The 23,235-nt window shown below is 39.2% G+C and overlaps 2 protein-coding genes across 2 annotated transcripts; both read right to left on the reverse strand.

The window, feature by feature from the left end:
- Positions 1 to 2,304: 2,304 nt before the first annotated feature.
- Positions 2,305 to 4,297, reverse strand: LOC122132946. The gene is made up of 5 exons (XM_042707964.1): positions 3,991 to 4,297; positions 3,516 to 3,845; positions 2,798 to 2,917; positions 2,654 to 2,712; positions 2,305 to 2,409 (listed from the first exon to the last, which is right to left on the reverse strand). The coding sequence occupies exons 1-5, from the start codon at positions 4,295 to 4,297 to the stop codon at positions 2,305 to 2,307; spliced, it is 921 nt and encodes a 306-aa protein (XP_042563898.1).
- A 16,017-nt stretch (positions 4,298 to 20,314) lies between these two features.
- LOC116220755 (M1-specific T cell receptor beta chain-like) lies at positions 20,315 to 22,871 on the reverse strand. Its single transcript, XM_031568868.1, has 6 exons — positions 22,775 to 22,871; positions 22,012 to 22,359; positions 21,332 to 21,679; positions 21,129 to 21,236; positions 20,908 to 20,957; positions 20,315 to 20,806 (listed from the first exon to the last, which is right to left on the reverse strand). Exons 1-6 carry the CDS (start codon positions 22,824 to 22,826, stop codon positions 20,735 to 20,737), a joined length of 978 nt encoding a protein of 325 aa, XP_031424728.1. The 5' UTR covers positions 22,827 to 22,871; the 3' UTR covers positions 20,315 to 20,734.
- Positions 22,872 to 23,235: the final 364 nt, after the last annotated feature.

The following is a 23,235-nucleotide window of genomic DNA, read 5'->3' on the forward strand; positions in this document are numbered from 1 at the left end:
AACGATATTTCATGTAGATTGAGAACTGAATGGATGAGAGATTAAGTCGTTTTTTTTGGGACAGAGTATATTATTTATGCTGACCAAATTTATCTTTATGTGCATTAAGACTTGAAACATATTCTGGTATATCTGGCAGCAATACCAGCTTGTGCGTGGAATTTAGTAATTTAATAATAATATACCATTCATATGATATACATTTTATACGTCCTTGGCACATATGAGTTCCTTTTTCTATGTTTTCAGTCGGCATCAACCTATAAAATGAATCATAGTGTAGTGCAGGGGTCTTCAACCGGGGGTCCGCGACCCCCAGGGGGTCCGCCAAATTATTTCATCCGAAGCATTTTTCCCTCTTCCAAAAATTAAAAACGTCCAATAGGCTACATAAACATAAACAGATCGTAACAATTTCTTTCTATTCGTTTATAAAATAATACATAGGCTACCCATGAATCTTCACGCGATCATTTGATTACCATGGCAACATATGCACTTTTAGCTAAATTTAGCTATCTGGTGCCAAAACACGTTACCTGCCATAACCATACAATTTCAAAGTTTTGTAATTTCTCGGAACAAAAGCTCCACGTCATACAGCACTGATGGCGGTTCAGATGATCTACCTTCAGAGGATGCCAACATGCCTTAATACCCAAAAACGCAAACTGTAGAAAACACGTAAATATTCAAATAATTATCTGAAGTTTGGCTTCACCTACAAAGAGACCGATGGTGACAAACTACCAGTGTGCGTGGTTTGCTCTCCCGTGCTATCAAACGAAAGTATGAAGCCATCAAAGCTGCAACGACACTTAGACTTAGAGACAACCCATGCTCACTTGAAAGAAACAAACATTTAATATTTCCCGTTTAAAATCTTTTGAGGGTCAGCAGACAATCAGCCACAGTTGCCGAGCTAGCTTTAAAACCCTCTTATCAAGTTGCATTACGTGTCGCTCAGACCAAAACGCCATACATAATTGCGGAAAGTTTAATATAGCTAGTAATATGTGAAAAACGATGTTTGGGAAGGAGGAGTACGTGAAAAAACTGAAAAGCATCCCGCGAAACTCCCGAAAGCAGATTATTTTGCACTACAATTAGATGAATCCACAGACGTGTCAAACGACCCTCTGCTTTTAGCGTTTGTGTGGTTGTCGACCAAAATGAGATGCAGGAGGAATTTATATTCTGTAAGCAGCTGCATGGACGTACAAAAAAGTTCAGAGACTTTCAAAGTGATCGACAATTTTTTCCGTGAACGTGATATACCCTGGCCAAAATGTGTCGCGATGTGCACAGACAAGAGCCATGTGTGACGTGCCAAAGACATGAGTGATGAATTGTCAAACGTCAGGCCTCTCACTAGGTATGAGATATTTCATCCATACTTAAGCTTCTCAAGCTATTCAATTCTTTGTCCCCCCCTCATTGAATACAGAGTAATGGCTAACTGTAAGGGAGAAAAAAGTCATAAAATTATAAACAGAATCAATTGAAACGAGTTGTGTGTTACAAATGATGTATCATTATGTTCAAACATGTGTAGGGGAGTGTGTTTGTGTGTGTGTGGCTGACACTTAGTTCCAGATAAAATATATAAATATCAGGCCTAAATTAGGGGCGGCGGGGGTGGGGGTCCCTGCTCAGTGTCTCTCTCAGCCAAGGGGTCCTTGGGCTGAAAAAGGTTGAAGACCCCTGGTGTAGTGTTGATGCATACACTTACATCCATACACAAAAACATAAGGATTCTTGTAAATGACACTGTGAATCTTCCTCACCCAAACCCAGAGGCTGATTAGTGGACCACAGACAGGGGCCTGGGTATCTGTCCTGCTTAACTCTCCTCATTTGAAGACCAGTATTGAGCAGAACTGAAAAACTGCAGAAAACTTGACTATAGACAATTATTTTAGACTTAACAGTCCGGCTTTACCAAGGTAATCCTCAAGTTGTCTCTTCAAGAGGCACACAACACATGTACAACACATTGTTTGCGGAGATGAAAAGAGATTAAAACAACCACGTTAATATTTGTAGGACATTTATTAGTTTTTGATAGGAATCACAAAGTATGACGTGTGATACTGTAATACATATTTGGTTTGGATTGGTAAAGAAAAAGAAACTGAATTCAGAGACATTATTTGAAAGAATGAAAAAGTTGCTTTGAAAATAGACCAGTTTCCAAATAAATCCAACCTATCATTTCCAGCATTGAAATGAGATCATTCAAAGTATCCAACATTTTTAGAAATGTAATGCACGAAAATACAAAATGATTATAAAACAAACGGACTACAGATGCTTCTGTTTGATACAGTAGATCACAGTTACCAGGACTGAGGGGTCAGAGTTGGACAGCTGGACGGCTGGATGTTTCAAACCCTCTGCAGCCTCAGCCTATGGGAGCAAAGAGGGATGTGAATATTATAAATACAAGTCAGAAATGGAGAAAAACTGTCATTGTACTCAAGTTTGTGTAAATACATATGTATATTATTACAATAATAAGAACATTGTAATTGCATGTACATAATTTCATTAATCATATAAGAATTATTTATGAGGTATTGTCTGATGTTTCAAAACTAAACCAATGCAAAATATAACTATGATCAGGACAAAAAACATAAATCTCTCTTACCTGACCACTTCTTTGTCTGGTTTCACAGCTTCCATATATAACATGCTGCAAGTCTCTTACTATCAACCAAACAACACACATAGAATCAACAAAGTCAGCTCATCAACATTTAAAAGTTACAATATGAATCAATATGATACTTACTCTTGCAGTTGTCACATGTAATTATCCTCTTGCAGTTCAGCACAAACAGATAAAACATCAACGTAGCACAGCAACCCAAAGCCACGGCCAAACCAACCAGCACAGTTTCCACAGGCTCCACTGCAAATGAAGCAGAGTGACTATGTCAAATGCAATGTATGTAATGTATTGTATTATAATAGTATAAATAGTGGTATAAGCAGTATTAGAGCAACAAACCTGTTTCTTAACTGTTATCATTTGTTCATGTTATGCTGCTTGTACTACTCTTTATTCTGTCTGATATATTCTTTTTTTACAATGATTTATTGACCCAAATTAGCACAAGAATCTTGTTGAGGCCAGAATAACTCTTAATTTTAAGAGAAATTGTGCTGTAAAATTTTAACGGGCGACAGTGGTACAGGAGGTAAAGTGGTACAGGAGGTAAAGAAGTCGTTTAGTAAGCAGAAGGTTGCTAGTTCGATTCCCTGTCGAAGCGTCTTTGAGCAAGACACTGAACCCCTAATTGCTCCTGATGTGCAGTGTGCCATCAGTGTAAATGTAAAATGTGTATACATTGTAAGTCGCACATATGTAAGTCGCTTTGGATAAAAGTGTCTGCTAAATGACTAAATGTAAATGTAACCATCAAGATTAATTGGATACACGTTTACAGCTACATATCTCCTAACCTCACCCACAAATTTAGTGTGGCAAAATAATGGCAATGACCTACCAATGCTGAGTGCTGTTCCATTCCCAAACAGTATTTGTCTGCTTGTGGCTATGCCACAGTAGTAAGTTCCAGCATCAGAGATGTTGATGTCCTTCTTAGAGAGACTGTAGACACAGCGACCCTCACACTGACCACCCCTGCTGTTGTTGGTGTAAATGACTCCTGGATGGGAATCTCCTGAAGCTGGTCTGAACCAGAACACTCTGAGGTCTTCTGTTCTGGTCCCAGTGAGAACTTCACACTCCAGTGTCTTTGAATCACCTGGGTGAACTGGGTCTGATACTGGGGCTTGGATCACTGCAGCAATGTTGGACCTCAGCTGACCTTTTTCTGGAAATAATGCCATACACACAACCATCGATCATCATATGCATTTTTGGGAGCTTTCAATGCAATTTTAATATTATGACAATATTCCAATAGTAGAGATATTGCAAGTATATAGAAATTCATGTAATGTTTGTACTGAGGGTACCTTTCACAAGCAAATATGTTCCATTTCCAAAATTTATTTCATACACAATCCTGACTCCACAGAAATAAAAAGCCTCATCAGATGACTGAATGTTTGAGATAGACAGACTGAATGATACAAAACCATTGTGTATGAAGAAACGGCTATTATTGAATTCATTGTAGAGTACAGAAGGCAGAAAATGCTGAGCTGATCCTACAAGAAGCGGCACCTGGGCAACACTTTGCTTGTACCAAACTACAGGATCAGTTCGGGTTTTTTCTGATAGAAAGCATTTCAAAGTTACAGTGCTGCCGGTCTTAGCCATCATCAGTGGAGTAGGCTGAGAGATGCCCTCAGTGTTTACAGGAGCTGGAAATAATAATACATTAAGATACTGTGAAAAACTTAAATTGCTGAAACAGTTTCTTGACAGGTAAAAAATAGAAATACTATGGGAATAAATTCCATTGTAAAACATAATTCAATCAGGCTCTACTTACATCCCGTATCCCAAACTGCCATTGAAATGCTGAAAATAAAAATGATGGAATGAAACACTTTAGAAATCATACTGAATGTTTCACTGCAAGGCAGACAGTCTTCACTTTGAAGCATGTATGTAGTGAGTGAAATGGGGTCAGGCAAACCATTTCCCCCTTGAACAACCATGACAAAAGACTGTAGTGTAACTTCCTGTTTCATCTTTAAGCAACACAGAAAGTTTGAAGGATACCAGATTAGCTACTTTCATCTATCTTATCATGCTTTGTGACTTATAACATAAATAACATAACATAAATAATCATCAACAAACCCTTATATATTATATTCAATGCTAGATTGAGCATTCGTGATGAGTTCGCTTATTTAGGCACAAATAATGTGGAAAAAAACAAAACAAAAAAGTTGTGTCTTCAATGTAGTCTGTAGGGCCCCCTAAGGGTCATGGTGGTGAAACTTTGTTTTCTGAGCCATTTTTGCATTACCTCGCAATAGTGTTGCCCAGGGGCGGTTTTTCCTACAGGCGGTATAGGCGGTCGCCTAGGGCGCCACTCAGAGGGGGGCGCAAAAAACTGCGCCCAGCAAAAAAAAAAAAAAAAAACAAGAATTGTGGGGTTTTTTTTGCGCCCCCTTCTATATCTCCAACCAATATTTTGACGTAAAAAAAATTTCTAACATTAGGGTAAAATGAGCCAAAAATCGAAAACGGACGTACGTCCTTGTTGTTGTCAGAACATGCAAGCACAGCGAGGCGTTTGGTTAGAGTGTGTGTGTGTTCAAGAAACTTTGAAGAACAAAATAATGAAGAGGCAAAAGCCATCTGGGGCGCAATTTAGGAAGAAAAGAAAGGAAGAAGAAAAGAAACGTGCCAAGGAGAAAGGTAAATCCTTAAATCCTGTTCTAGCCTAGAATGAATTCCAGATAAGAAAACGTTCACGAATGCGTGAATTGCCCGCGGCACTTTAGTGGAGTTAAGAAGTAAAGATGTACCTTATCATTGAACGTTTTCCTACTCCCTGTCACATTTCTTTAATGATTTTACAGAGGCGGGTATATCAAAAATGATGTCCATTTATTCTACATTATACAAAAAAAGACATGATTAAAATAGGGGCGCACATATAAAGCCAATAGCCAGTGCAACAACACTACACATATCTTACTCGTTGCATAGCACACCCATTAAGGAAGCCAAACACGGCAACTTGTCAATAAGTGAGGAATACTGGTAAAAATCCAAGTGTTGTCAACTTTAGCGAATGGTTTGTATGTAATCTTGCTAGTTAGCTAACGCTAGCTAGCCAGTGACTTGTGACGTTCCTTGTTATTGCCATTCAGTCGAAACATCAGTTCAAGTTCAGCTGTACCGCAATTTGCGTAATTTTGCGTCATACAAATTTGAGTAATCAAATTTGGACAGCTTTAGTTTTGGTGGAGCGAGCTAGCCAGTTTAATTAGACATGATTCAACTAATCAAGAGCTATGCATCTTGGGATAAAAAAATGTCAGGCTGTCCAAATACACCAAAATGCTTAATAACTACATAATAGCTACATTTAACAAATGATGATAATACATACTTTTGTTATATCATTTTAGATTCACTTTTAGAAGACTAAGAAAACATTATTGGCAGGCGATTGGGAAGATGACGTGGAGGTGTGTGTGTGTCCATAAACAGTTCAACAGGGGGCGTGGCCGGAGCGTAGTCCAGCACAGGCGTGACATTTTCTCAGTGATTTGTTCTTGAATTAATGTTTGTTCATTGTTGCGATCGTTGTTGTGTTTATGTGAAAGAAATGCAGTCTTACAGAGCAAAATAGCGTTTGAAAGTTGCAATTCCGTTTTCGTGGGGAAAACAAAATGAGGAGTGAAGCTCGCCTAGAGCGCCAAATGTGCTAGGGCCGCCCCTGGTGTTGCCTACCCTCACAATGCTTTTGCACTCCCTTGGTAACTCAAAAGTACATTATACATTATACAAGTACATAAAGTATTATGAGGGAACCCAAAATGTACTGTGTGGGAACCCAAAAGTATTGTGAGGGAACTCAAAAGTCGCTCAGCAAAGAAATCACCACCATGACACTTAAAGGGCTCTGCAGCAGTCAAGTGCTGTCAAAATATCAGCTTATTTCAAAATGACATACAGGTCTGCACCAGGAATTGGTTTTGCATGAGGAGGCTTCATTAAAACGTTTTATCTGTCTACTTCAGCTAGCCTCACCAACCTAGAGGTAGTGATAGGTGATGGACACTGCAAGTGCATACATGTTCAGCAGCAGGACTGTGGATCTGTGCCGTGTTAGTGTAACAGCCATAGTCTATGTGTGGTAGATGGACTAACAGCCATAGTCTATGTGTGGCAGATGGACTAACAGCCATAGTCTACGTGTGGTAGATGGACTAACAGCCATAGTCTATGCGTGGCAGCTGTAAGAGGAGGATGGGAACACAGAGAGTCCCCGTTACCATAGTAACTCACCCCTGCCTGTGTGAGAAGAAAGACACTGCTGCCAGAGGATGCACAGGAATAAATTACAACAGTCCTAAGAAAAGATTTATATTTCCCTCCTTCTTTCTGATGGTCTCCAAAACTGTCCATAACTGTTTTTTTTTTAATAAAAGTCGCTAAGAGTGTCTGGAAATGCACTAAGTCCGGCTTAATATATGTAGAAATGACTAATGTCACCCCTAGTACTTTGAATCTTTGGCTCCTCTTCCTTGTAAAACCTAGCCAGCTAGAGGTCTCAAATTCAACAATCAATCAATTTTCATCCCCTGTATGGATGAATGTTCATTTCTGTAATAATAACAGATATGACCCCTGTTAAGGCCTATGATGCTTATCTACTAAGGCCTGTGTTACCCATGCAATGTGTAGACTCAATGCTAATCTACTAAGGCCTGTGTTAACCATGCAGTGTGTAGACTCAATGCTGATCTACTAAAGCCTGTGTTACCCATGCGATGTGTAGACTCAATGCTAATCTACTAAGGCCTGTGTTACCCTTGCAGTGCATAGACTCAATGCTAATCTTAGACCTATAGTGAGTATTTCTAATAAGCATATTAGGGCTGGGCAACGATTAAAAGTTTTAATCACGATTAATCGCATGATTTCCCTGATTAATCACGATTAATCGCATTTGTATACGCAAAATCCAATAATTAATTAAAAAGTAGTGTATAGCGCACTTTTATTTTAAATGTTCTGCCATATGAACGAAAGTGCCATAACATTTGTCGTGCAAACACTTTTAACATCAGCATTTTAATACAGTAGCAGTTAAATAAAATATTCAGTTTAAATCTCAATTTAAACAATGTTATCCAATACAAAATTAAAGCTCATTGCGACTGCCAGGGCATTAATGTTATCCTGTTCGTTATGAAAAAGAAAAAAACTGGCAAAAAAATCCTGAGCCACAATCATATCATTAAAACAGGCAATTTCTGAGGTAACAGCAGAAACATTTTACTTTCATCAGGGAGCAGCATAACCAGTCTATGTTCAGTACCAAATGTCCCTGAGTGAGAAACCAGAAAACACTTTCAGTGCAGTTTGTCAATTCCTAGAACTTGACACTGTTATTTTAAATGTACTGCCATATGAACTAAAGTGCCATAACATTTGTTGTGCAAACACTAAACGTCAGCATTTTTATATATTAGCAGTTAAATTAAATAAATACTTTGTGTAATTCTCAACTTAAACAATGTTATCAAAACAAATACAAAACTAAAGCTTATTGCCACTGCCAAGGCATTAATGTTAGAGTGTGGTGAAGCACCAAAAAGTTCACTGCTGTTACTCTGAGTTGTACGCAGAAGTTACTCTGCTGTACGCAGTCTGCCGAAGCTTCCCTCCACTGTCGGTTTCGTTGAATGATTTTCAACTATCACATGTATATGTCTATGGCGATTTTAGCTATCTAACTATCGAGATTCTAAGTAACATGGAGACCAAACTTTGTTTGGTACTCCACGTAGATCATAAACCCTTGAATATACAAACGACTCAATTAAATTGGTTGAGAAATGTAAACGCTATAGTGCTTTTTATCCAGCTCCACCGCAGCTCCAACGTTCACTGGCGTTTGTTTACAGTCCAGCCGTTACCTTCCCAAGATGGCAGCGAGTTGGCACGTCGCAGCAATCATATACATATATACTGTATATGTCTATGTCAGCTGTCAGCAATGTGTATATATGTCTATGGCAGGGGTTCTCAAACTTTTGCAAGCTGGGCCCCCCCCAAAGCTGGTTAGGGGTAGTTGGGGCCCCCTTATCCGCCCCCCCCGCGGCCCGCGGCCCGCCGCCACCGCCCTCAAATACACCACCACATATAGATAGATAGATAGATAGATAGATAGATAGATAGATAGCATATTATTGTTATTGATAGGCCTGACATGTCAAGGTTAAGGCCCATACAGACAATTATTATAACTATTTATTATTATTATTATTATTATTAATGTTATTATTATTATCAGTAATAGTAGGCCTTTTAGTAGGCTATTCATTATTATCACCATCATTATGTTATTATTATTATAATTAATGATTATCGACCAATTATTATTATTGTATTATTATTATTATCATACATGTCTTACATTGACAGACCCATAGGATTTTTTTTGTAAAGATCACAAGAGGCCCATAATAATAACAGTATCCTAATGATAGCAATAATAAACCTTATTATTATCATAATAATATATATACAGTATGTTCTTGAAAAACCTACAACTATTACATATATCAAATGGCTTTTTTGTACATTATATACATTTTGGCATGATATCATGTTGCAACGCAGATTATTATTATAATTTAAGAATAATATAATTGTAATTATAATAGCAAAAGAGTTTCAACTCATCTCCTGTATTTGACATTGCCATAGTAACACCGACAGCATAGACCACCAGAGGGAGAAAATAATCAATCCATTTGGAATGTAAACTTTTACAAATGATTATGTCTTTCACTGCAAAGCATAAAATACCTGATGAAAACATATGGGTGGACTGACAGAGACACAAAAAGTATCATACCATGACCTCCTGTTGAGGTTTGTATCGAAGAACGAGTGACAGAAGGAGTAATTTTATTACAAAGTCATACTGTTGGTGTCTTGCATACGTATGACCTATGTGATTTTAAGCCTATTTCCGTGGTAAACTTCAGCAGCGAAACCCTGTTTTGCCTGAAGCAGTAACAGAAATAAACATTACAATTTGATCATCATGGTTTGACTTTTCATCAATGTTCACTATCTATAGTGACTAGGACTAAGAATGTCTCTATTTATGTTAAGGCTGTCATGCTCCAGAGGGTTCCAACACTTTGTACAGTACATGTGTGCATTTAGAAGAAGTACGAGGGTGTGTAAGTGCTTCCCAAGGGAAACCTGGAGCTTTTTCAGCACCACGGACAGAAGCAGATAAAAGTGTTTCCTGATTGTATTCTTATTTTCTTCATACATAGTCAGTGTTTTATATGAAATAACACAAGTCTGCCTCACCAAAGTCAAGAGGATCATTATATCACATACATCACATATATCACGCACCACAGCCTCACTATATGCCTTTACCATTTTCATTTTAGTTTAACCTTTACACTTTTTGGTTGCAAAGGGGCAATCTTCTGGTTTTCAGCAGCTCCAAAGACATTTACCAAATGGATAAGGCCAGCCTCAGATGCCCAATGTATATCCAGGACTACTGAGGAATCTTTTCCAACAGCAGGTGCTTTCACTATTTGAGTAGAGCTTGTCCTGTTAGCATTGCAATTCATATCCTCATTCAAATAAATGTATTAATATTTTTTCTGAATTCACATTTATTTGGCACATTCTAAATAACAGTACATTTATGAAATAAATACATATTTAAAAAAAGTATCACATCAAAAAGTCCCCCACATTTGTATGGGCCATTTACTGTTGAATCTGATTGACGACCTTCATGAGGGGAAAAAGCATCAGCATGAGTAACAATACTAAAATGCAGACAGAAATGAGTTAACAGAACATGAACCATAAAACCATGGGGGAGAACAAGACAAACAAAAAGAATGCAGACCATTATTAGATAAGTGTGTTTCATTAATCTGGACCACAATGCTGTAATTAAAACCGTGCATTTATAGCATATTTTAACATTAAATTAATTACACACAAATTTACTTCTCTTCTCAATGAATGAATATTCACCCTTTGTCATTTTAGATGTTTTACATCAGAGTAAACAGCCTCTGGTTGCAAGTCAATGTTCTTTTCTCCCCTCTTCTTTCTCTTCATAGAAAAATGCAGAGAAGAGTAGTTCATCATCTCAGTATCACTGTCATGTCAATTCAGAATAAATTCAGTTTATTTCTAGCTAACTCCTGAATCCTAATTACTAAAATATGGAGATAAGTGATATTGTCACAACAGTGTTGAACCCTGCTCCTGCCACGCCCCCTCCAACCACAACTCACCCAGCTGCATCACTTTCCCAATCACTGGAATTCTGATTGCCTGCCCCTGTCACGCTCACAATAAACTCCTCACTCCCCTCACTCCCCTTTCTGCCCTCGTTGGTTTTAGGACGTGAAAATCCAACTCCACCAGTTCACGACAGCGATTCTTGTGACTTCCTAGTTTAGTCTCGACTTCCAGGTTTTTGTGCTTCCTTCGTGTTTGTGTTCCGCGCTCCCGCCCTCCAGTGTTTCCTAGTCTTCAAGTACGTTAGAGTAATACTTCTGAGCTTTGCATTTTTGGTTGTTTAGAACTCCTTTTGAGTAGTTTTGGTTTATTGAGAAAGAGGTTTTGCATTTTCAGTTTACTAAATATCCTCTGAGCGTCATCCCTGTTTTCGTTTGTTTTTTCCCTGTTTGTTTCCCCGTTTTCCCGTTCTCTGGCTGACCATCAATAAAGTCTGTTTAGGTTTATATCCAGAGGTGTAAAGTAACGAATTACTTTTACTCACGTTACTGTAATTGAGTAGTTTTGTTGTGTACTTTGTAATTTTTAAGTAGTTTTTGAAATCGGTAATTTTACTTTTACTTAAGTAGATTTTGACTGAAGTATTGTACTTCGCTACATTGGAAATTACATCCGTTACTGAGTAAAAAAAAAAAACATAGTTCAAGAAAGGAAACCGAAAAGCGGGAATCGCGCACGACAATTCTCACCAGTGGTGCATGCTGCAGAGAGAGGGTGATAGAGTCGATGCAAGCCACCGGTGCCGAGTCACCAGATGGAGGAACATGATAGTGCGGACGAACAACAAGCTGAAGCACCGAACTTTCCGCGAGTTAAAATTAAAGAAGATGAAGAAACCCTGTGTCCACATCTCAGCAAGCAGTTTGCCTTCCAACCTAAAAGAGGCGACAGCTATATAATGCTGTGTAAGCTGTGCCTGCCCCGCCAGACAGAACTTTCTGCTTATAAAAATGAATCTTCAAATCTGCGCAAACATGTGTTGGTGAGTACAGTATTTGTCCCTTTCCATTAGTAGTTCAGACATCGTTCTTGTTGTTTAGTTAGCTTTGCTACAATACGCAAAATATGCGTGTCATGGCACTAGTAGCCTCATTTTGGCTAGCACTTGCAACCGCCCTGAGTATGCTAACGTCAACTAGCTAGCTAGCTAGGCTAGCTATACACTCGTGTACACCCCTTGTGTCCATCCTTCTGTTAACAGCCGTCATCCAATAGACTAATAATAATTCCATTCCTGTCTTCAATTCGTTTCAGGTCATAGCATTATTATGTGCAGTCTCTCATATTGTGTTAAAAACTGCAGCTCGGTCATCACCAATGAAATACACCACATAAACTGATATTAGGCTAATCATTTGGCTGCCTCCTATGCCCTGAAACAGGAACGATGTGAATGCGCACACCATCGTTGTCAGACAGTTGGTCAATGTCAATGTCAATGTGTATGTCGTTATCTGGAATTTATCACGATGTTTAGTCAGATATTGATAACAATAAGTGGTGGCTTTGCAACGTGCACGTCTTTCATGTTCATGCTCAGGGGTCTTGGTTAGCAAGAATTCAGGATTATGAATTGTGACACATGTAGAAATAGAAAATAATGTTATCATTCTGTATACTGTAGGTCTGTCATCTCAAGTAGCTATTTATAGCTATTTCTGTGTTATGATGCACTCTTGATGGCAGCTCAATACTTAATTGTCAGAAATGTTGTTTGTCATTCTACAGGTCTAGTCTATGTTAGACAACACCTTGACCGGATGGTAGAGGCTGAAGCAAGTTCGACCACATTCATCAGATGAAGATGATTTATTTTCCTCAATGAAGTCCAGAAGGTGAAGGGAAGTTAGAAGGGTACCTAGCCTGTGTCTCAGTCAATATGGATCTGCTGAACTCCTTTCAGAATATCAAAAAACTGTCCCTGAAACTCAATACTGGCCTACCTGCCACGGCCGCCTGCAAGTGACTCTTCAGCTGTGCTGGATTGCTGTTCACTGCAAAGCGAGCCCGGATGAACTCTACTCACCTTGAAAATCTACTGCTGCTCAAACTCAACAAGAAGTTTGTAGACTAATGCTCTAAAGGTGGACACAAGTAAAGTAACCAAAGTTTAAATATACAGTGGGGTAGCGGCATTTTAACTTTTTATTTTAGCTGTCATGTGGTTCATGTCTTGACATGTCCTCCCAAAAGTTCTTAAATGTTGTGTTGACATGTTTAATGTTTGACATGTTTAATGTCATTGCACTTATATTTCTAAAGATTTCCTTTAATTAAAAATAACTAGTTTTTGTATCGGATTTATGACCCCTTGTCCTTTTTTGCACTATATTGGAGCAGCCCCGATCAAGTTGTTGAAAGTAACTAAGTAACTTTTACTTAAAGTACATTTTAAATGAACTACTTTTTACTTTTACTTGAGTAGATTTTTAAGTGGGTAATTTTACTTGTACTTAAGTACAATTTCATCAAAGTAATTGTACTTTTACTTGAGTACAACATTTCAGTACTTTTTACACCTCTGTTTATATCTGAGTCCTGACGTCCCTGACAGAAAGGCCTTGTGCTTAAATACAGGGTCATGCTGCCCTCTTCTGGCAATGACAAAATGTTTTGAGACAGCAGTCAAAGGCACAGGGGGCAGCATTGAGTCTGAAATTGAAAAGTCAAACAGTGATATGGAATGGGAGAGAGTTGGGGGGGAGGGGGTGTGGAGGGAGCCGAAGTAAAACGCATCTACTGTCAATCAAAAAGTACAGTAAGACAAAAGAAAGCATTGATGTAATGAACATGCTTCCAATTCTATGGGGCAGCAGATACTGAGTAAGAAAATATTTTGTTACAAAGATTTTCTGTCAGATGAATATCCACAGTTCACCAGCCCAGAAGCAGCAGCAACAGGCAGTGTCTCCGACTCAATGGTGCCATTTTGTACAGGTGATATGTTTCTCTTGACTACCACCATACCGAACCAAAGCTGTGCGATCACAGACAAATATTACCAGTGTTGCTTTCACAAGATGGCGCTAGAGGTCGGGAAAAATCATGAAAACCCAGAGCTGATTCCTTATACATTTAATAAATACATAAACAGTATTTAAAGATGCAACTATCTCATTCTGTGACAGGTTCTCAGTTATACTTGTAATGGCCTATGGCTATGTATGTAATCACAAAGGTCTGATGCTCTGGGTGATGCTCCCTAACTTTAACCACAGCCTCAAACCTGCACTGACACTGCCCACTACCTTAAATGATCTTTCACAAGATGGTGCTTGTAATCATGAGCTCAGCTGCTAGAATCACACTCTCTCACTCCCTCTTCCTCTCTCCTTTTCTTGCAGACAGACAGACACACAGACACACACACACTAACACACACTCACAAACACAAACACACACACACACACACACACACACACACACACACACACATGCTTTTCTGAATACATAGCGATGAAGTACCAATGATAATTATCAAAAAACATTTTACTTGGAATGTCTGCAGTAGCAATAAACATACTTGCATTTTACTAATGGAGTCTGAGGTCATTTACATTTTTAATGCTGTTAAACAACTTGTACTATAAAGTGTAACTTATTGATAATTTACATGTATATAAGCTTGTTAGGTGAATTACTATCACAACTGTCCTGTCCCAACCACAAGAACAAATTAGATTAACACACAATACACAATTTAAGATATATTTTATTTAAAAAAATAGTATTACTAAGGTGGACAAGCAGAAGTAGAGGCCATCTCAGGACCATCTCTAAATGTGCTCGGTGAGGCTGGATCCTTAGTGATGGGTGATTGCAGGGTCCTGGTAAGTCTGAAAAGAGAGGGGGTCAGAGATGTGTGAAGTTTCCACTGGTGTTTGCAACCAGTCTGCTGTGACACCAATATATAAATAGCATTATTGAAAGTGAGAAAGTTAGTGGCTGGAAACTTCTCGACCCTGTGTGGTTTTCAGGTTCGCACTTCAGAGGCCAGTCTTTCGGCAGTCTTTTCTTTTGTTGTTTGTCACAGTTGTATTGCCCTGGTCTCCTCTGGCGTGTTCTTTTAGTCTAATTCTGTGCATGCAGGTCTGACGACTGTGGGCTGATGCATCATGTTGAAAGCACAAACAGCAGTGTTGGAGAGGGGGGGGGGAGTGAGGTGAGGTTGATTCTGGGAAATAACGGCCCTGTAAAGCGCTGCGGCTGAGAATCCTCTGCGGTCAAGCCGTAGTGCTGAAGGTGTGAGAGTGATGCACAGAAACCAGAGCTCTGAGAATCAAACATGAGAACAGGACACAGGGCAGGGGGAGAGGGGCTGGCCTCAAAGAGAGAGAGAGAGAGAGAGAGAGAGAGAGAGAGAGAGAGAGAACATGATCAACAAACAGTCACAGGGCTCTGAACTAGTGGGCCACAGGTAACTGGTATACAACACACAGTTTGATGAATGTACAACCATACATTCACACACACACACATACATATACACGCGCACGTCCACACAAATGTAAATGTTGTATGTTTTTCTCATAAATTCAACTCTATGGTTAGTTATCAGTTTTTTTAAATCGTATAACACACAACACACAATTAATTTCATATGTCATGTGTCGTTTCATATGTTTGCTTGTAGATAGTCCCTAAAATGAAATCAGGTTGGCATATACAACACAAATACACACATATATACACTCACTTACTCATCCACAGACTTAAACGGTAATATTATGTCTTCTTGCAGTTACACAGTTACAGTTATATATCACAGATTTCCCAAACGTCTTGGGTGAATCAACTCCTGAATGTTTACTGAGAAGCAGCCAATCTTTTTAGGACGCCGCCCCGTCATCAAGTCTCTCTCTCTCCTGAAATTACAACATAGGCTACTACAAACATGCATTAATTTGACCATTTTGAACAACAGTGTTTTAAAACTCAGACACATTAGGGACTGTGTATAAAGTCTGTAAAAAATTGCAAAATGGGTAGAACACGGAAAATGTACTTCCAGTAACATATTGTATTTATTGTTGAAAATAACACAATTCCGTGATTGTTATAGAATTATTCTTTTTATAGCATGTATTTAAAAATGATTTATTTACAACCAATCAAGTCAAAATTACTATGATAAATATTAAGAGAGCACATGTCTGCTCGCTCAGGTCAGCAACAGAGACATCTCAGAGTGGAAAACATCAAGAAGTACACAGCGTACATGCGTATCTGTGGTTTAACACACACACACACACACACACACACACAAACACACACACACACACACAAACATACACAACAACACACACACACACACACACACACACTGACACGTATACACACTCGCATGTGCGCCCACACACAGACAGACACACACACACACACACACTCACACACACACACACACACACACACACAACAAACAAAACCTATAATATTAATAATTTGTTATAATATTATAAAATGCATAGCATGTGATAATATGATAATGATTAATATGATAAATACTAAGAGAGGACTAAAACAGAGAGAGCACATGTCTGCTCTCTCAGGTGGTTGAGAAGGGCTTTGTTAGGTCAGCAACAGAAACATCTCAGAGTGGAAAACATCAAGAGGAACACAGGATGTACATGCGTATCTGTGGTTTAACACACACACACACGCACACGCACACGCACACACACACACACACACACACACACACACACACACACACACACACACACACACACACACACACACACACACACACACACACACACTCACACATACACACACGCACACACCCAAAACCTCAACTGCCACGTGGTGTTGTAAGTGCTGTACAAAGGAAGTCACAGACCTGTAATCTAAATATAGTTTAAGGCCTTCAAAAATCACACGTTAAGACAAACTTACAGAAATAACAATCCACGGTAATTTCTCTGTACTCACCTACCTATTATCTGTGGTAATTACCCAATAATATACTATAATTTACCATATATTTACCAGGTAAATACTTAGTAATAAGGCAAATGTAGAAAGAAAAGTTACCAAATTTAAATTCTGGTGAAGTGAAACCAAATCTTTGCTACATACAACCTTGTGGCTAATGTCAAACGATCTTTGTAAACAGCATATATATATACGGACACGACATCCATATTTTTTCTGTATGTTTGAATGAATATATATTTATATTTATAATATATATATACATTCAAACATACAGAAAAAATATGGATGGATATATATATATAGTCTACCTCTGAATCAAACCAATCACCTTCATCTAAGCATGTTACTCTACCTTCTTCCTCCCTCGGTTATTAATAATTAATAATAACCTGTAATAACTTACTAATAAAAATTCATAATACGTTTTTTGCAAAACAGACAGAGGGACAAAACTAAAATTGAAGCATTGTTGACTTAATGTACATTTTATCACTGAAATGAAGCCCCATGACATAGATAATGTCTGAGTAAAAATGTAGTTTTACAGGAAATGTGTGCACACACTGCATGCAGTTCCCACCCCCTCTCTCCTCCCCCTCGTGCTTATTGGCTAATGCTTTACATCTGTGTACCTTCAAGGATCGTGTGGTGATGGATGAATCTGAATAACACTCCACCCCTTCCCTGTGTGTCTGGTACTATCTGGTTTTCACTGAATGGTAAACTCACTTTTAGACACACATGTATTTAAAAAAAGCCTGAGATGCAGGTCTCATATTCACATTGTAAATGCAGATCAAATGTCAATACCAAACTCTATTAAAAAGAACAATGTGTATGTGTTTCTTTTATCATTGATAACTCTGGCTCAGTGTAGGACATGGAGAACAGTGCACACAATGCAGGCCCCCCATCTCTCTATCTTTCAGTCGCTCTCATTTTCTCTCTAAGTGTCTGCTTACGTCACTCCTCCCTTTGACACGTGCACACTGCCTCATACAGCCTCAAGTGGTGTGGTTTATAGCCAGGGGATGTGTGTGTGTGTGTGTGTGTGTGTGTGTGTGTGTGTGTGTGTGTGTGTGTGTGTGTGTGTGTGTGTGTGTGTGTCTGTGTCTGTGTCTGTGTGTGTGTGTGTGTGTGTGTGTGTGTGTGTGTGTGTGTGTGTGTGTAGACTGGACTCACCTAGACTGGACTAGACTGATCGAAGAGGAATTTTGCTTCCAGCCAATGAGGGGACGGCAGTTTGAGAGACTCGAGTAACACTCTGGCCTAAAAAAGAGAGTCTCACACCAGAGTAGACAACATCCATGTGGGGGAGACCTCTTCTTCCTCCCTCTCTGTAATCCCAGAATCACCAGCTTGTGTGGTAAACAGGAATTATGAAATCGGGGCCTGATAACATCCATTTCTAAAACCACAGTTCTACAAGAAATAGATATTACAGACTCCGGGCCTGTTCTCAGTTTTAGACCAGTCTTTCAGAACAGCACCTAAGACTGTGCTACTACTATTTGTCCACTAGTTTTAGAGCTTTCACAGAGCATTCGTAGTGTTCCATTTGTCCACTAGTTCAAGCGCTTTCATAGTAGGGCAGCATATGCATGCCACTGGCAAAAACATCATACAACCAACCTTTGGGTCTAAATTAAGTCAGCTTAAACAAGGGAACCAGGCTGTTGCTTTTTATACTGCTGAACGGAAAATTTATGTCTGTTTCAGATAAATCAAATTCAAATTAGTTATTCAAAGTCAAATGGATGCCTTACATCAATTGTTAACATTTTAACATTTACACCATAACAAACATCAGATCATTATAACTTAAATATAGCTAATTATGAAGCAACATTAGATAGATACATTCTTAATAAAACACAAAAGCTTTACTTACAACCTTTCCTATGAAGGTTAGCAATCACCTATAAACTGCTAATCATTGTATGCAGCGAGGCCACGCTCAGCTGAATGTGTATTGAACGTAAAAGAGCCAGAATTAACAGTACAGCTCTTCTAAGCATGGGTGGGTTTTTGATTGGATGGGCCAATGCAATGCATCCAATGAGCTTAGAAAACCCACCCCTCTAGAATTCCCCACTCTCTAATTTACAGTAACACTGTCTGGAACAAGAAATGTGCCTCAGAAGAGGTTTAATTTACTGCTGTCACAGTCAACATGAAGCAGTGCATTTATGTGAGCTATCAGCTAGCTGTGAGCTTGAGGCAATGCATGTCTCTCTGTCCCTCAGGTATCAAGTACTTTTAACAAGCAGTGTAAGTGTCTTTACTATTTCTTAACATTTCACAAGCCAAAAGCATGTGTTGTGCCAAAGGTATCACTGAGAGTATTTAGGATAACCCCAGAGGTTGTAAACAGCAGCCACATACAGAATATGAGTTAGCATACTGCTGTAGTCTGCCTCTGGTGGTTTTAAGTTAGCATACTGCTGTAGTCTGCCTCTGGTGGTTTTAAGTTAGCATACTGCTGTAGACTGCTAGCATACTGCTGTAGACTGCTCCTGGTGGTTTTAAGTTAGCATACTGCTGTAGACTGCCTCTGGTGGTTTTAAGTTAGCATACTGCTGTAGACTGCCTCTGGTGGTTTTAGGTTATTATACTGCTGTAGACTGCTCCTGGTGGTTTTAAGTTAGCATACTGCTGTAGACTGCCTCTGGTGGTTTTAAGTTAGCATACTGCTGTAGACTGCCTCTGGTGGTTTTAAGTTAGCATACTGTTGCAGACTGCACCTGGTGGTTTTTAGCTCCAGTGCAGGGATCCGGTGCGGCCCCTGAGAGCGACCCTCGGGTGTGCCTGAGTCCAGAGGAGAAGGCATCAGTGCAGAAACGATGTCCCAGTCCCCCAGTCCTCCTCTTCGTGCTCAGGGTGAGCCAGGGGGGACAGTAAGGTGGTCTGCCTCCAGCCACCAGCTGCACCTGGATAAGATATGATCTGAGAGGTCCCTCTCCTCTGAAATGCAGCAGCTTTGCTCTCGAAATTAGAGCACTACACATGAATAAAACAATAAAACACACTCATCTGCTCACTCGCACAGCATTTTGGCACACACACGTCACTCCACACGTACCCGGAACCACACACAAACACACAGTGGCTCGCTGCACACTACAGTATGGTACTGTGGTGGTAACAATACAGCTGTCTCTACTCATTTATAATTTGGTTTGTCTCAATTGCCTGTGAACTGCTTTAATTCCCATCATGCCTGATCTGTGCAGTACACTTAGTGTACCTTATTGAGCAATCACGCTTTCCATTTTCTTGTGGATATGCTTCTGTAGTTTTTAAATGTTCCTTTGCAGCAGCGGTTGTATTTACCTATTTTCACTTCAAAAATCAACAAAATACCGATTTTTGTCTGGGTTGCCAAAACATTTGCATACAACTGTATATGAAAGATGTGCACTTTATTGACACAACAAATCACTTAAAGAAGTTTACGTTGATTGAATGTGAAATAATATTCACATGCAGACCAAGATAACTAAGCATAACAGGAACATTGCATACATTAGATGGTAAATAACTCAAATGTAAGACCAAAACAATGTGCCAGACGTAGAGAGCGATACAAATGCTAAAGATGTGCATTAAAGGTGGAGAAAGAGGATGTCAAGAGATACAGATATTCATTAGAACTTTTGAGGCATTCATTTCTCCATATTTACCATAGAGCCAATAGTATGAGACTACAGTGTCTCTCCAAAGAAATAAGTTGAATAACGCTGTTAGATATACATTACGTTTGCGGATATTGAGCATGAACCTTTTCTGTTTTTCATGCTGGGAGCCAAGGGGCTGTTATCTTCTTCACTCACTTCGGGATTTAATGGTCTTGATGTTGTAAAGCACCATTGTGTAGATCAAGTCATCCAGTTGCATCTAAATAATTGAAGACAGTATTAAATCAGGAGTATTCAGACTGGGATGCCAGCATTCACTATAAACACATACATCCCTATCATGTGGCAAATAGAGGATACCTGAGTTGACTGATCGGCTATCAGAGACTTTTGCGCCAGAGAGAGGTCTCCTGTTAAAACAAGATTATGTGTAAAATGGTCTGAGGTGAGGAGAGTTGCAGAAATTGTTCAGTTTTTAAACCTTTGCCCCCCACACAAACACTGAATTTACAAGTGAGACTCCATCACTAGTAAACTATCATTGTTTTTTATCTACCTTGATGGAAATTAAAATGTCTCACCTGTGGAGTCTTTCCTCTGTGTCCTCTTTAAGCTCAAAGAGGCCCAAAAGATGATCCCTGCCACAGACAAGGCCAGCGTTATCACCAAACCAACAGCTGCAGCATCCCCTGGTTTTGAGAGGGTGGGAGTTTGTGAAGGGATTTGCATTTTAACATGAATTAATGTCCTAGAAATAGATATTTGGGCACTGTTGAAAACATACCTGTTTGTTTTGTGGCCAGCCCTCCTCCATCCCCCAACAGTAGTTCACCATACAAGGTCACAGCACAGTAGAAGGTTCTAGGATCAGAGATGTATCCCACAGGAAGTTTGTAGACACAGCTCTGAGAGTGAGAACCAGACTCAGGCTCACTGCTGCAGTTCTTCTGGATGTAAATTGCCACAGGATGGGAAACTCCTGAGGTGGGTCGGAACCAGAACACACTGAGATCTTGGGTTCTGGTCTCAGTGAGGACTGTACACTCTAGAGTCTCTGGGTCACTGGAGTGAACTCGGTCTGGTAACGAGGTTTCGATCACTGCTGTTAAATCCAGTCTGTGATTTCTGTTACCTGCAGTCATTTGTAAATTGTTACAAACACTCTCTGTCTATCTCGATTGAACAACATGTGAATATTGCATGACATATGTGAAGGTTGCATGACGCATAAGTGTATGGACCTCCAAGTCTACTGTCCATACACTTATAGTTATTTGTCTGCTTTACCCTTGTAAGTCTCTCTATCTCTTACACAGAAACAAATTCATATTATTGCAAACATCAAAGGATGCTGTCCTTAGAGTAAAGTTTGATATGGGAAATATGAATGCTGCTTTAAAATATAGTTCAAAACAAAGGGAACTATTATAATGAGGAAATGGCTGGACACTATGCCAGAATTACCTGTCAATGCCACAAACGTCCCATTTCCAAAAACATTATGGTAGAATTTAGTAATTCCACAGAAATATGATGCCTCGTCAGTCACAGTGGTGTTCTTGATAGTCAGGTGGAAGATGCCAGTTTCTTTCTCTATGCTGTAATGTGAGTTGTTGAGCTCTTTATGAAACTCACTGTTTGATAATGTCTGTGCCATGACCATCATGACTGGCATCTCTCCTGGCCTCTGCTTGTACCAGAACATGTACTGCTGACTGTCATGGCTAAAGGTGCACTTCAGAGTCACCGACTCCCCAAGCTGAGCTGTGATCACTGAGTCAGGCTGATGGACTGTCAGTGTTTCAGTAGCTGCTGTAAAAGGCAAATGTGTTCCAAATATTATATAAGCCGCAATCAGACAGACCTATGAAGTGATATTATATTAAGACGATACAAGAGACACATTTATTCAATTAAATTAAACAGTCCTAAATAAACATTGGTTGTGAGTTGCGTACACTTCAGAAAAGGTGCACTTTACAGCTGAGCTGCAATCACTGAGTCAGGCTGATGGCAGTTCTAGTAGCCGTGAAATATAATTTCAAATAATACTATATAAGGCATTCCTTATATATAATATAAGGTCCTATTCAGTGACATTATGTTAAGATGGACAACCAGTCCTCGAAAGCACACAACTCTGCTTTTTTACCCATAAATGATTAATGAATGGACAATAAAATTAAATTTACAGCACCTTTACTCTGTATAAAACTATGATACTTACATATTGCTCTGACCACCATGATGAACCAAAGTATGATCTTGGTAGGACACATGTTTGAGATGTGTGGCACTCTTGTTCAGTGTGAAGCAATCTGCTGACAGGGCGCTATTGGACTTCCTGTTGTTTGCAACTTTACATAACAACCTTTTCCGGCTACACGGCTGGTGGTTAAAACTGACCCAGAAATGCTAGGGGTGTTACATACACCTTGGCTATAAACTTTCAAACTCAGTTTTCCACAATTCTGAGCATTTTATTTCAATACATATACCCTCTGTTGCAATACATATACCCTCTGCTTCAATATATATACCCTCTGTTTCAATATATATACCCTCTATTTCAATATATATATATATATACCATCTGTTGTAATATATATATACCCTCTGTTTCAATATATATACCCTCTGTTTGTTCAGCTAGTCCAACTACTTCATTTTGATGATGTGGAATTCCAG

The sequence above is a fragment of the Clupea harengus genome, chromosome 6, assembly GCF_900700415.2.
Source record: "Clupea harengus chromosome 6, Ch_v2.0.2, whole genome shotgun sequence".
In the NCBI taxonomy this organism is placed as follows: Eukaryota; Metazoa; Chordata; class Actinopteri; order Clupeiformes; family Clupeidae; genus Clupea; species Clupea harengus.

Excerpts from the sequence above, each read along its gene's own strand:
- LOC116220755 (XM_031568868.1), bottom strand. The coding sequence starts at position 22,826 with ATGTGTCCTACCAAGATCATACTTTGGTTCATCATGGTGGTCAGAGCA. Across the intron at positions 22,360-22,774 it reads CATGGTGGTCAGAGCAATAT|CAGCTACTGAAACACTGACA; the intron begins GTAAGTATCATA and ends TGCCTTTTACAG. Across the intron at positions 20,958-21,128 it reads ACAGAGGAAAGACTCCACAG|GAGACCTCTCTCTGGCGCAA; the intron begins GTGAGACATTTT and ends TTGTTTTAACAG.
- LOC122132946 (XM_042707964.1), bottom strand. The coding sequence starts at position 4,297 with ATGGCTAAGACCGGCAGCACTGTAACTTTGAAATGCTTTCTATCAGAA. Across the intron at positions 3,846-3,990 it reads AACATATTTGCTTGTGAAAG|AAAAAGGTCAGCTGAGGTCC; the intron begins GTACCCTCAGTA and ends CATTATTTCCAG. Across the intron at positions 2,713-2,797 it reads TACATGTGACAACTGCAAGA|TAAGAGACTTGCAGCATGTT; the intron begins GTAAGTATCATA and ends TTTGGTTGATAG.